Source organism: Leptinotarsa decemlineata, unplaced genomic scaffold (assembly GCF_025532065.1).
Source record: "Leptinotarsa decemlineata unplaced genomic scaffold, Ldec_3_MD MMD2_tig00026369_RagTag_RagTag, whole genome shotgun sequence".
In the NCBI taxonomy this organism is placed as follows: Eukaryota; Metazoa; Arthropoda; class Insecta; order Coleoptera; family Chrysomelidae; genus Leptinotarsa; species Leptinotarsa decemlineata.
This window is the reverse complement of record NW_027412709.1, coordinates 3,566,819-3,580,573: the sequence shown is the minus strand read 5'-3', so window position 1 is coordinate 3,580,573 and position 13,755 is coordinate 3,566,819. Positions and strand designations below refer to the sequence as shown.

The window sequence follows — 13,755 nt, the reverse complement described above, 5'->3', positions numbered from 1 at the left end:
TCCAAGAATTCAGAATCATATTAGTTGGATAAAATTTTTCAGGGCTTCAGCAAAAGTACATATTTTTATATTTATCCTGTGAAGGACTCGCAAAATTGGAAGTACTCCGGTGACAGATGATATGGAATTGAGTAAAAACTATAGTGCAATGTTTCTCATTGACGGTGTTTTCCAGTCGACCTGCAAAATCACCAATCTATCAGTTTTTCTGAATTCATATAAATTACGAGTATTTCGATCTTGGGGAAAAGACTAATTTTATATGATAATTCACTATTTTGAATTGGCCAATCATCAGGGAGTTGATAATATATTTATTGATAACCAATTAGAAAATATTATATACCCTGCGTAAGGTATAAGTATGTCAGTTTGATCTCAGTGCAGCTGTCGAGGGTTATTGGACTCGGTAGAAATCCATGTGGTTACGCAATGACCTATTATATTGTAAATGGCGAAGTTTAGATGAGACAAGTAGTGGTTGAGAACCAATTAACTTCACCAAGAGCATGAATCAAAAATAATGGAGAGAGAAATCATAAGCTTTAGGTATGATACTATTCGCTGAAAAAAATAGTTTTGTTGAATTTTGAAGTATTATTGAAGTACATACGTTAGAATTAACTAAACATTTCGACTTTCTACTCCTCCCTCAATGAACAAAAAGTGTGAGAAACTCACGAAGAAAGAGAAATAAGAAAATGAAGACTTCATAAAAATAGGTTAGAGTTTTATTTGAGTTATTTTCTTCCTTTCATTTATTTGTCATATAGAATAGAGTTGTTAATTAACAAGTGAAGCATTTGTTAGAGTCCATAGACGCCACAGTAATCATTACTACACGCTAATATTAACATTTATATTATTCATTGGCATAGATACGTTATTATCGAATTCATTCATTTTGTTTAATAAATATTCTCGTAACAACACGTGTTGGATATAACAGAAATAAGAGAATAATATCAAACGTGATACTTGAAGATTTCAAAAACATTCCTTATAATATTACTAATAATAATAATAAGATTGTGTACACAAGATGGAAGCTAAGATCACGTTGGCGAGACAACACGCGTCTCGTATCCAATGTGGGATGGATTACAGGGCAGCCAACAGGACTTTCACGCCCGCAGTGCGGCGAATAGCCGCCAAACTACAACGTATCCATCACAATTTGAGTCAAGGCCTGCTGCTGACCACACTGTCTTGATAGAATACGATAGCTAGTGGCTGCTGAGAAGTCACTAGTGAGGCAAGCGAGAAGTATCACGGAAAACCTTAGGTTCCGCGAGAAACCTACTCGCTTATTCCAAAAGCCTCCACGTGTTGTGGATAATCCGCCGACCGCTGATCAGGTGGAATCCTTTTGGAAGGATATCTATGAACACTCGCAGCTACTCAACTTAGACACTCCAGCCCTAGCGCAGTTCAACAGAGAGCTTCGACAGCCTGAGCTCAATGAACTGCGCAACCCGATAACCCCGGATGACGTTCGAAGAGCCCTTGTGGGTTCCAAGAACTTTGCTGCTCCAAACCCAGATTGGCTGAACACTTATTGGTGGAAAAAACTAACAAGCACCCACCGCCATCTGGGCATAGTTTTAACTTATGGCTGAACGTAGAGCAGCCGATTCTGGATTGGCTTGTCGAGGGGCGGACTGTTCTCATTCCCAAAGGCGGAGATTTGTCGATTTCTAAGAATTACAGACCGATAACATGCTTGAATTCGTGTCATGAGTTGTTTACAAGCATCTTATATACACGAATACTCAACGCAGTTGACCGAGTGTTAGAACGGATATATGGGCAGAGAGGGTCGAAGAGAGAAGTCGCTGGATGTAAAGAGAACCTGCTCATCGATAGATGTGTAACGCAGGACTCGATATAATATAAGCGTAACCTCTCTATGGCCTTGATTGATTACCGTAAGGCATTTGTACAATATTGTATGAGCTCATCTTGCATTTGCTCAGATGCCTTGCGGTACACGACAAAATGATGAGAGATGCATTGAACAACTTATACCACTTTTGCGAACTCGCTTCACCATAACATCTGGTCAAGCCAGAGTCCAAACAGGGTGGGTCACTTTCAGAAGGGGTTGTATTTCAGGGCTATTCCCTCAGTCCCCTTCTCTTCTGTATCTCATTATTGCCATTATCCGTTGCGCTTAGAAATACTCAAGGGTATAACTGTGACACACCCGGAAACCGGAGGCACAAAGTCACCCATTCTATATGGATGATCTTGAACTTTATGAACCATCTCAAAAGAGGACGATGCGGGGACTACGGAGAGGATGTGCAGCTCGTAGATGGAAGCATCCTTCACCATTCGGATGCCGGAGAGATGTATACTTACTTTGGCGTGGAACAACGTCACTCACAAGAGGTAACAACAGTGAAGAGCTCTCTAATGGGCAAGTATCAGCACAAACTTCGACCGATCTGGTCATCGGAACTGTCGGAAAAGAACAAAGTTGCTGCCGTTCCAATCTCACTTTACTCGTTGGGAGTAGTGGAGTTGACTCGGGAGGAGCTGTATCAACTCGACGTAAAGACCCAAAAATTGATGCATGGATTGTCTACATGACAGAATGGTACTGGATAAAGCCTGTAAAGTCGTGAGGAGTTCGGATCTCTGCATGGTCCGTGACCATGAGAGATTAGGAATTGGAGCATTTCTCTTCAGGGTAGCTGCTAGAGTAGCTGATGGACTCGTTTCAGTTTTCGACACTGAACGAGGTGACCACAACCCTGTCACCGAGTTGGAACCTGTTTACCAAAAAGCTCATATAAAACCGCAGAAATCATCTTACTTCTGCGGAAACACAAGGATAAGCCAATGAATGAGGTTTTCTTCAATAACATTGGAGACCTTGGCTTATCAAAGCGCCTAACTTTCGCTTTCCTCAGGTCGAGTGGGCTGAAGTCGGAAACTGATGGGTTTATCATGGCTTGCCAGGATGGTGTCTTCAACACTTCAGTCTACCGCAGTCTCGTGATGGGTATAGAGGTTCCTGACATAAGGTGCAGGGCCTGCCGCGAGGCGTCCGAGGCCCTAATGCACTTGCTATCAGCATGTCCAGCATATGCGGTCTCGGCCTATATCCATCGATATAACACGGCACGAAGAATGCTATTTTATCATCTACGGCACTCTTACGGTATTGACGAGACACCGGTGTTTCCCTACGCTCCGGGGATATTGAACCAGTTGTGGGAAACGAGAAGTGCTGAATTTATCAGGCTTATTAGCTTGCATGAGCCTGAGGGTGGGGAACTATTCGTTCCCTCAGAGGGGGCGCCTCTCACTGTCCAATTGTGGGACTGTGTGATGGTGTATCTTTAGTCGTCTTCCTGGGCTCAACAGTACAGTCATCATCCTGCCATCCCCCTCTTTTTCTATACATTCCCCCCCTTCCTTCATTTCGTCCTATAAGGATGAAACTGCAGTAACGTTAGTTACAAATAAAAGTGGTAAAAAAATAGAACGTTTAAATTTTTTTTTCTTCAAAGAGATTTTGATTTTTTTGGTTGTCAGGCGACAATTACTGAGAATTTTTTCTGGTATCTTTTCATAATCTTCATTTCATAAACATTAAATACCATCGATATGTATTTACTTTTGATTTTTATCACTTATGTTTATTTTCAGATGAGCAGCGTTTCTTTGGCAATAATCATTCTTTGCATCATCGCGGTTTTGTTGATAATTTTCTTCGTTTTTTTCCACACTATCGACTTCTTTGGTTGGATTCAAACATGGATACAATCAAACAAAGAGGAAAAAGCTTCACTTACCAAGTTGAAAGGACACTATAACGCTAATGGATATCTGGTAAGTAGTGTTTCTAGAGAAACAATTTTTTCTAAAGTTGATTATAAAAAAACATTATAATGTAGACTCTGACCTGATAACAATTATGGAATTTTTACAATACATTTCATGCAGCATGCGTTTCGCTACACGGCAGCTTCGTCAGCTACTGGTACATCAAACGATTCTACAATGTCTTTTATATAACAATAGGTAATGATAAAACTCATTAGATAAATAATGGAATTTTATGTGGAAACTCAATTAGATAAATGATTATTCTGGCAAAACAGGTCGGTTTGGAAAGCACAATTAAAAGTAATTATGTTAATTAATAACATATTTCCATATTAGATAACTGTTTTCCTAAAAATAATGTTGAACTAACTGTGGTTTCTGAAACTACCTAATCTAATTTAGGTTCGAAATTAAATATAATATAAATATTTCACCTTCTTTCCTAAAAGTAATATTGTATTGTACTTAATTGTTTTTTCCAAAACTACCTGATTTATCTGACTCAATGATTTATACAATAAGTTTTGTCATTAGTCATTATTCTTCGTTCGTATTGATTTTAAACAGAAACAGATTAGTCATTATCTACTGTTATATAAAAAACTTTGTAGAAAAGTTTGATGTACTGATAAAGCTACCATGTTGCGAAACGCGTTTTGAATAATTTTTTTTGTGATAATTGTGTAATTATTATCATGGATGATATTTGAAGATACTTTCATCTGAAATCAATACAAAATTTTCAATATTTGCGATCAATTTTTGTATTTTTTTTGATAACTCACCAGTTATCACTCATCTAGTATTATTATATCCGCATCTCTGTGTAGTCCAAATAACGACTCCTAGCAGTTTACAAAATTATCAGGGAGCTAAAATTTAATACCAATCACGAATACAAGCTGAGGAGGCAGAAAATAACACTATTAAAATCGAGGTTGATTGAATGAAAAAAAGTGCTTGTAGTTTTGAAATAATAAACAAAAGTTTTTAATACCGCGTTTTTGGAATTTTTCATCGTTTTTTAATAAACTTCATAGCCAGCTGACCAAAGATGAACGTTCAGCTGAGAGATAAAGAAACGTCTTTAATATCAATTGAATTAAACATTGATTCGCTATGATTTTATCGAAATCTTCAGACAAAGTTATAAGATTTCTGGTGATGTATGGATTTGTTGATAGATATTCCTCACGTGTATACAACATGTATATATTTGTTCTTATTTATATTTTCACGATTTCATCAGCAAAAGAATGAATAACTTTTTTTGCTGATCGAGTTATTCGTGAAGGTTTCCAAAAATGGAATCGATTTACTATGAGTGAGAATGAAGAAAATTGGAAATTTTTATTTCATATTCTCCGTATAGAGAATGAAAATTTCCCCACATTTTTTCATCCTTGAGTAATACTGGATATGCATTCGATATAATGAGAACGTAATTTAATTTTTCAAGGTGGTGGTTTCATAGAAAATAATTTCTATACTAAGCTTTCTTTAGATGATTGACGTTTCGAAAAATAATCCTTTTCTCCTCTCCTTCTTTTCCATTTTCAAAACCAAAAAATACACTTGTGAACAACGTCACAATTGCAAACAGTTATATTTCCTTTGACACTCTTCAGAAGAGTGAAAAATCCAGATGTCATATCCGATATGGTAACTAGGTACGATCCATATCCATAATGATTCGTCTCAATATTTCAGACAAACTGGGAACATAAGGTATGACGGATACACGTTTTCGTGTTAATAATAGATTATGAATTAAATTACAATATGTCTTAGACCTTCTGCGCGGCAGTAGCTGAGTCAGTTTGTTTCTGGGATTAATTATTTTCGCACTCTAAAGATAAACAACACGGTGTTATCAATACAATCAACAGAAATTGGTTATCAATCAAAGAAATAGGCAAATCTACAACGACAATGTTTCCAGATATGATATAGTTTCAAGGAAGGAGTACTACTCTGATCACTCCCATATTGTGCCAAGACATATTGGTGTCCATTTTACCATTTTACAAACTTATCGAAGCAGAAAGCGGGATTGTCTGACCTGACATCATTATATCCGGTTCGGAGACATTTATCTTCTTGGAGAAAACCGATTTTTGGATTTTCGTGGCATTTAATTGAACCTGATTAGTTTCACCCCAATTCAAAATCACTTCTAGATCCTCATTGAGATATGCAACCTCCTGCTGCCGGTGAAGATGTGCCCTCGTAGCCGATGTCCTGAAATCCAAATGGAATGACGAGACAAGTGTGCTCTCGTCAGAAAAGCATTATATTGCTTAAGTATATATACAGGGTGGCCCATTAGTGTGAGGAAGTACAGTATCTCGCCTATAATGAGGAGTATGATAATATCATGAGTATGATGATAACATGAGGACTGGTTCGTTGCTTATTTAAAAATATTTTAGAATATACAGAATGTTCCTCGGAAGCGGGGCAATACAAATCATAATTTTTTCAAATGAATCGCTCTGTAAATTGTTTCACCGTTAAACTGAGCAAAATGTTTTACATAAGAAGATATTTCCTTTTTTCGAAAATTTTACGGTGTTGTCAAGTTATTGCCGAAAGAAAGAAAATCTTTGGAAAAACAGACCACCGTAAATTCCATAATAATTACTTTATGAATAGAAATTAAGCACAAATATTTGAGACACGCAATACCTAGAATGAGATAAAATGTCGATATGGACTGAAAATTACATTTTTCAAACAGGAGATTTTATACAGAGCCATTAACTTGTCAAACTTCGAATATCAGAAACTTGATTTTTTTAAATGAAAGATCCAGTATGTTATGACACCATTTTTTACAACAATTTCATCCCTACAAATTAAGAAAAGATGAAATAGTCTCTGAAACTGACACTTTTTGAAAAATTTACAATTATTTTATATATATATATATACATATATATATATATATATATATATATATATATATATATATATATATATATATATATATATATATATATACAGTGTCACCATTAAGGTGCGCACCATATGGGAAACTTTTTTTTCCAAAAGTTTCAATTAAGTTTAACTTCGGCACTTGTTTGTGCTTTAAATTTAACTCAAAATGATGCGGCCAACTGCAACCCACTGACGTTCAGTGTTTGTCAAATTTAACTTTTTTTTTGAAAAAAATTGAAAAAGTGCATTTCTAGATCGAATTTAACAAAAAGTTACTTGAAAAAGTTGTGTTTACGGTAATTTTATATTCATATGCCAAATTTTATGCAACTCGGATAAAGTTAACGTTTTGCTTATTTTTGACAGATGGCCCCTTTATTTTAAAAAACAAGTTCGGTTAATTGTCATCAATTCATGTATACATAACAAACTCATCATGGAGTTTAACTTTTCTGATAAATTTTTACTTATACGGACATTTTTAGAGTGAGATTTTTAGAGTGTATATTGTGTGTTTGCGGTAGCATAGTTAATGAGAAAGATACACATAGTTTGAGTTGCTGGAGAAGTGCAGGGCGTACATCTCGACATCACCAGGTGAACGACATATTAAAACGAGCTATGATATCAGCAGATGTTCCTGCAATTCTGGAACGCTTAGGTTCAAGTCAAGACGATGGTGAACGACCAGATGGTATGTCTCTCATACCATGGAAATACGGTAAACATATGCAGCATTGTCTGGCGAATAATTTAAACGAAAAATATACCAAATCTTGGTAACAACTATCTGTTCCATCCAGTAGCGGTTGAAACGTTTGGTGTTTATGGCCCGGTGTCTCTGTTATTCGTTCATGAACTCGAAAGGAGAATAGGCCAAGCAACGAAAGATTACCGTTCTACCACTTTTTTTATAGAAATACTCAGTATTGCTATTCAACGTGGTAATGCTGCTTCGGTCCTTGGAATAATTCCTCCTTCACATAATTTTGATGAGATCATGCATTTCAGTACGGAACTAAAATCTCTTCGAAACAGGCCGAGATATGTGGATATTCATCAGTCTTCTATCAAGGTTGATTCGCAAGTGATTGATCCATCTCCATATTTTTCAGTGCGGTCAATGGACTCAGGTCATTCTTGCCCCCCAAATTTGATTTGCAGTCCTAGTGAATCTGGTTCCCTTTCAGTGGAAGAGCTTCGTGAAGCAAGAGCTGAATCGATCCTTCTACGAAACCCTCCATCACTTGGAAGGATCGATTGTAGCTTGAGAAATGATTCTCAGGCAGATTCTGTGAAACATGTTCTTCCTTACGAATCAGTAGAGAGTTGTCCTGAAAATCTTGAGAAAGAATTTAATTAGATAATTTAGGAAACAATTGCTATATGAATAGCATTTTACAATTTCAATTTTAACGATGAACGAGAACAAGAATGTTTCCTACTTATTCACCAAGTTCAAACACCTGTTCACCTGTTCATGTAGCGGCAGTTTGGTAAGAATGTATCATCTTTCCCTTCAATCGATTTACTGGAAACTTTTAAGTCCACTAGATACTCGTAAGTACAACAAGAGGATTGTTTCGAATTCTTGGGGTTCTTGTTGAATACTCTTCTTGAGCAAAACAATAGCAGAATCAATACTCCTGGCCGCTCTGGACTGAATGATTCCATACAGTCTATCTCCTCTTGTATTTGTATATCGTTTGCTGTAAAAATCCTCACTTGTTTACTTCATAGTAAATGTTCAAGAGATAGCAAAAACGTATGTAAATTTCTCGAACTTCAACTAGCGTTTCCTAATATGACTAATAACCAGTCTGTGCAAAGCTTATTGTTAAATCTTCTGAAAATGAAACTTTTAACAGGTGATGATTGACTGTATTGCCAAACACGCACCAAACTAACTGACTGTTATAAGAAAACAAGTATAATTGAGGCATCAGTCAATCTAATAATAACACTGATGATCTTCAAACATGACTCAACCTCTGACGGAAGCATCAAACTCTCACGAAGGTTCGAAATAGATAAACACTTCAATCTAGCAGACCACTATTATGATGTTCATGCAGGCATTGTTCACTGTGGTTCTGGCGTTGAATCTGGTCATTATTATGCCTTGGTCAAAGACGAAACGGATTGATTTAAGTTTGACGATAGTCGTGTCACTAAGTGTTCTGGCGATGTATTCAATTTATTGGTGTCTCTGGAGACACCCTACATTTTGTTTTATGGAAGAGAGGACATTGGCAGATCAAGATCTTCAGATCACGTAGTGCTGCAGCTGAAAAAGCAAATGCGCCACTGGAATTAATGAAGTCGCCCCGCAGCCCCAATTAATTTTTGTTGTTGTTTTATAATTTCATGATGTGTACTGAAATGTTATTCACAAATGAATTCTTAATATAATTCTTCCATTTGTCAAAAATTTCCTTTTTACTTGCGTATAGGACAGCTAGAATTTTAACACTCAGTTACTGTAACTAAAATTTTACAAAATTGCAATGTCAAACTTAAAACTGAAAATCGCTAGGGGAAAGTCTGGAAAACATATTTTCGTTGAAGTATTTACTACCAGGTAGTCGAGTGGTTAAAAGCATCACTTTTCAATCATTTTATCTGCCGGTCGTGTGGATTCAAAGCCTAGCGACCGCATGTAAACACTATACGGTAAAATATCTTTCAAAAACAAAACAGCGAGTTTTTATCAAAATAGATTCACCAAATTAATTAAACGAAACTAACAATCTATGTTCGCAACAACGATCTGCATAAGACTAAGTTTTTCCAAAAATAATAACGACTGAAAAACCCACACTTTTTTTAAATAATGAGTAACACGATAAATCATGTCTCTCCGAGTCATGCGATGCAAAAACTTTTCTGGCGCGATAGTCGGTTATCACACCCGGCCATCCTGATATACTTCACGCCCTCGTAAAGAAGCGCCTAGACCTGTGGATCTGAAGCAACAAACTTAAAATAGATTAGGATTCTCTTTCAGGAGATGAATTATATCCTGAGGAACTACTCTTATTTGATGAGACAGTCGTAACAAAATATTTCATTCGTTCTGAAGGACATATACTCATGTAGGTTGTTCGTGTACGTTTGGACCCTGGTAGGTCGTCAACAAGGTGCCGACCGTTATCGAGTACTTTCGTAATAACAAAGGGTCCTTTAACCAGTAGTTCAAGCTTTCTGCTCTTCCCGTCATTAGAAATCTTATTCGTTTGAACTGCAACATATTGGCCAACCGTAAACGTTTTCAAATCAGCATGCTTCTTGTCGTAACTTTCTTTCTGAGAGAGTTGGTGAGATCTAATGTGCTCAGATACCGTCAGGTTGTGATATTTCTCGTTAGAGATCTCTACTGCAACAAATGCGTCATTGATACCGCGTGGACGGTATCCGAAAAAAACCTCGTGAGGCGTCTTACCTGTAGTGGAATTAACCGTAGAATTCGTTCACCACTTCACCTGGCTAACAGCCTCGTCCCAACGAGGTTCTTCTTTCGTGTATGCCATCAGAGACGAAAGAATGGAGCGGTCCATCCTTTTTACTTGCCCGTTCGATCGCGAATTTGTCGTAGCGCAAAATATCCGTTTGATCCCCGAGTCGCGACAAAAATCCGTAAATTTTTTACATGTAAAGGTCGAGCCCCTATCACATATTAATCTCCTTGGCACTCCAAACATCTCGAATACGTGATCCAAGAAACTTATGGTCGGTCTCAACTTTTTGTTAGGTATTGCTTTTATTTGGCCACCGGTAAGTGGCTCTTTAATTGAAATCAATATGGCGGTCCTCGATTGAAGACAAAATGTGAATATCCAAGAAAAGTACTTGATAAAAATAACTGCGTAAACGCAAGCGAGACATACGTGGAACAACCTATTGGTTTACACCCAAATTAACTTACCAAGTTTTTATGTCAGTGTTGATGGTTTGACCAATCAACATACAACTGCGGTAGCAGAAATTTGGGAAGCTAACCTGGAATGCCATCGGAAAACGAATCCATATGTTTCTAGAAATGATATGAAATCGAAAAAGGTTAATGCAGTCAAGCAGCTGGAAAATAATTCCATGAAAATCAAAAGATAAATAGATAAGTATTATTCTGATTATTTCCATATTGATTTCAATTTAAGAGACACCGGTAGACAGCTGTTTCAGCCTGTTCATGAGTTGGTTTGTTGAAGATATTAGATTCCAGTAGTTTATAAATATTTAAATCCGAAAAATTTCCCCTGTCGCTTGGGTTTCAACAGCACTGAATCTGTAATTTGCATAATGCATCTGCTATCCCTTGCAATACTTCAAAACAATATCGTTTGTAGGAATAAAATATCGACCCGGTTTTTTAAAGACATTTGATTCCAACATGTTTTCCGTCTATACACCCAATGCCATTGTGAAAATTCCATTTTTTGTTGTAGTCACATGCGATAGTTTACCATTCATCTGTAGTAGGTAGATGCATGTTTCTTGTAGGATACATTCCATATCGTTTGGCATGTTTCATATTCTATAATTCTTACAGCACAGTGCGAAAATCTGTAGGAGAAATTTTTGAAAGATCAATTCCAAAAGAGAAAATAAGAGAGTAATGTCCCGAGCACTGATGAATATTATAACGACATCAAGAATCTTGATGTTGTTTCCATCCCATGCAGCCACGATAATAGTGATCCAAGAATACACATTAGGGAACTTCTTTGCACTAGAGAAGCTTCTACGAAACAACATTTTGTGGTTCCTGATAAAAAGAAAGCCAAAACAAATTCCAGCTCGGTAGAAAAATTATTGAAAGCATACCAGCAAAAATAATAATTTCCTAAGAACGAAGAAATATAGCTTGTTGCTATATTTGAGGAAAATACCCAAACAGAGAAAAATATTTATACATACCAAACTGCAAAACGTGTTTTGCGAGGAGGAACAAAACACAAACACTACAGGTAAATCCTTAAGGCTTTCTAACAGCGGTGCCTGTGCGAAAGTAGCGATTAACATTGTATTTGAATCGCTGGAGAATAAATCCATTTGGAAAAACGTTCTCAGCAAGTTTAGTCCACATAAACGCAGCTGCAAATGAAAGAGTTCTTGAACAGTTAAGTTCGTGGTGTACTGAGTTGAACCTCATAATACAGTTTCAATAGATTCTGCAGCATGCTTTTATCACAGTTGGGTATCTGATGAATCAAGACATGTCAATATAGCCTCGCCAACTACTTCTTGCCACGAAGACCTTGCGTCTTACTTTTCAATTGTTTTTCCTGAATAAATATCCTTTGAATACTTATGATATACTGTTTGGAACCTTTGATGTAGTAATGAATATTACTGGAGATTTTTCCCAACGCCAAACCGTTATTTTAACACCTCGACACGTGTTTCGATCACCAAGTGATCATCTTCAAGAGGAAGATAAAACTAAATCTACTTACAAAGTGATCCTTATTTATACCATAGGTACTACTTTTAGGAACCTGCGTCTTGAGGGTCTTAAATTAATTTCACAATATTGCCTTATCTATTAGTATTAAATTCTGCTCAGAATTATTAACTGATCATTTTTCAGTGTTTTGCAAGGTGGGCTTAATGAAAATAGTAGATAAGAGTTTCATGCACACCTATAGAGACTTCAGCAAATTTAATTTAGATCTTTTTTCATTAGATCTACAGGCAGCGCATTTTAGTTTTCTTCACCACATTGAAAATATCAATGACAAATTGGCTCTTTTCAATGGGATATAAAACGATCTATTTGAAAAACATTCTCCTAACTGTTAAAATTTCCAAGAAAAAGGCCCCTTGACTCAAAGGCAATCTGAAACTCATGTTTAAACTAAGAGATAGAGCTCTTACGAGATTTAGAAAGACAAAGTTACAGTATCACTTGAATTATTACGAACCGTTGAGGAATTTAACCAATCGTACTGTGAACCTGGAGAAAAGAGCATATCTCAATCATACTTACAAGAAGTAAGCAGATACGAAAAAATTTATCCGATTTGAATATTCACCATAAAAGAAATCTTAAATCCATTCCAGACCACTTAATGAACGTTGAAGATATCAACAAATTTTTTGGAAGTATATCTAACTGCAACTCTTCCCCTGATGATGAAATTATGGATTTTCTTCCGAGTAATAATATAAACAATCCCAACTTCTCCTATAAGGCTACTGATGACGATGAAGTCTACAAGTTTATTCTGAACATGAAGTTGAATGCTGTTGGACCTGATGAGATAATCATTAAAATGTTGCAGTACTACTGCCCTACGATCCTTCCACATATCACTCACTTATTCAATCACTGCATATCGACTAATTCTTATCCATCCATCTGGAAGCAAGTAAACGTTCTTCCGTTGGCCAAAAATTCTAACCCCGAAAGTTTAGGCGATCTCCGACCAATTAGCATCTTATGCGCTCTCAAAAGTTTTTGAAAAAATATTGAACTTGCAGATGCTTGGTTATCTGAATGACTTCGATATATCACCGAAGTGTCAATCAGGGTTCAGACCTGACCACAATTGTACGACTGCCCTCCTGAAAGTTGTGGATGATGTGCACAGATCTATTAATAATAACACACTCTGCCTTCTGATATTATTGGACTATTCTAAGGCGTTCGATCGCATACACCATGACCTCCTCTTTGCTATTTTGGGTTACCCAGGGGTTTCAATACATGCTGTAGCACTGCTTGAAAGTTACCTTTGCAATCGTTTTCAAAGAGTTGTGAATAACAACGAAAAATTTGATTTGATACAAATTAAAAACGGTGTTCCTCAAGGCTCAATATTGGGCTCTTTCTTGTTCGTTTTATATACATTTCAATTTCATAGGTCACTGTAATTCGCAACCATGCATTGTTATGCCGACGATATGAATTCGACGAGAATTCAATTAACGGGGTCCTATGGCAAATTAATACCGATCTCGATATGTTATTAT

The 13,755-nt window shown here is 36.6% G+C and overlaps 1 protein-coding gene across 2 annotated transcripts in view; it reads left to right on the top strand.

The window, feature by feature from the left end:
* Syt12 (Synaptotagmin 12) overlaps nt 1–13,755 on the top strand; it is a 112,471-nt gene that overhangs the window by 18,549 nt on the left and 80,167 nt on the right. For both annotated transcript variants that reach the window (XM_074185221.1, XM_074185220.1), the window contains exon 2: nt 3,661–3,843. In XM_074185221.1, coding sequence (XP_074041322.1) covers nt 3,661–3,843 — 183 coding nt within the window. The remainder of the gene's footprint in view (nt 1–3,660; nt 3,844–13,755) is intronic.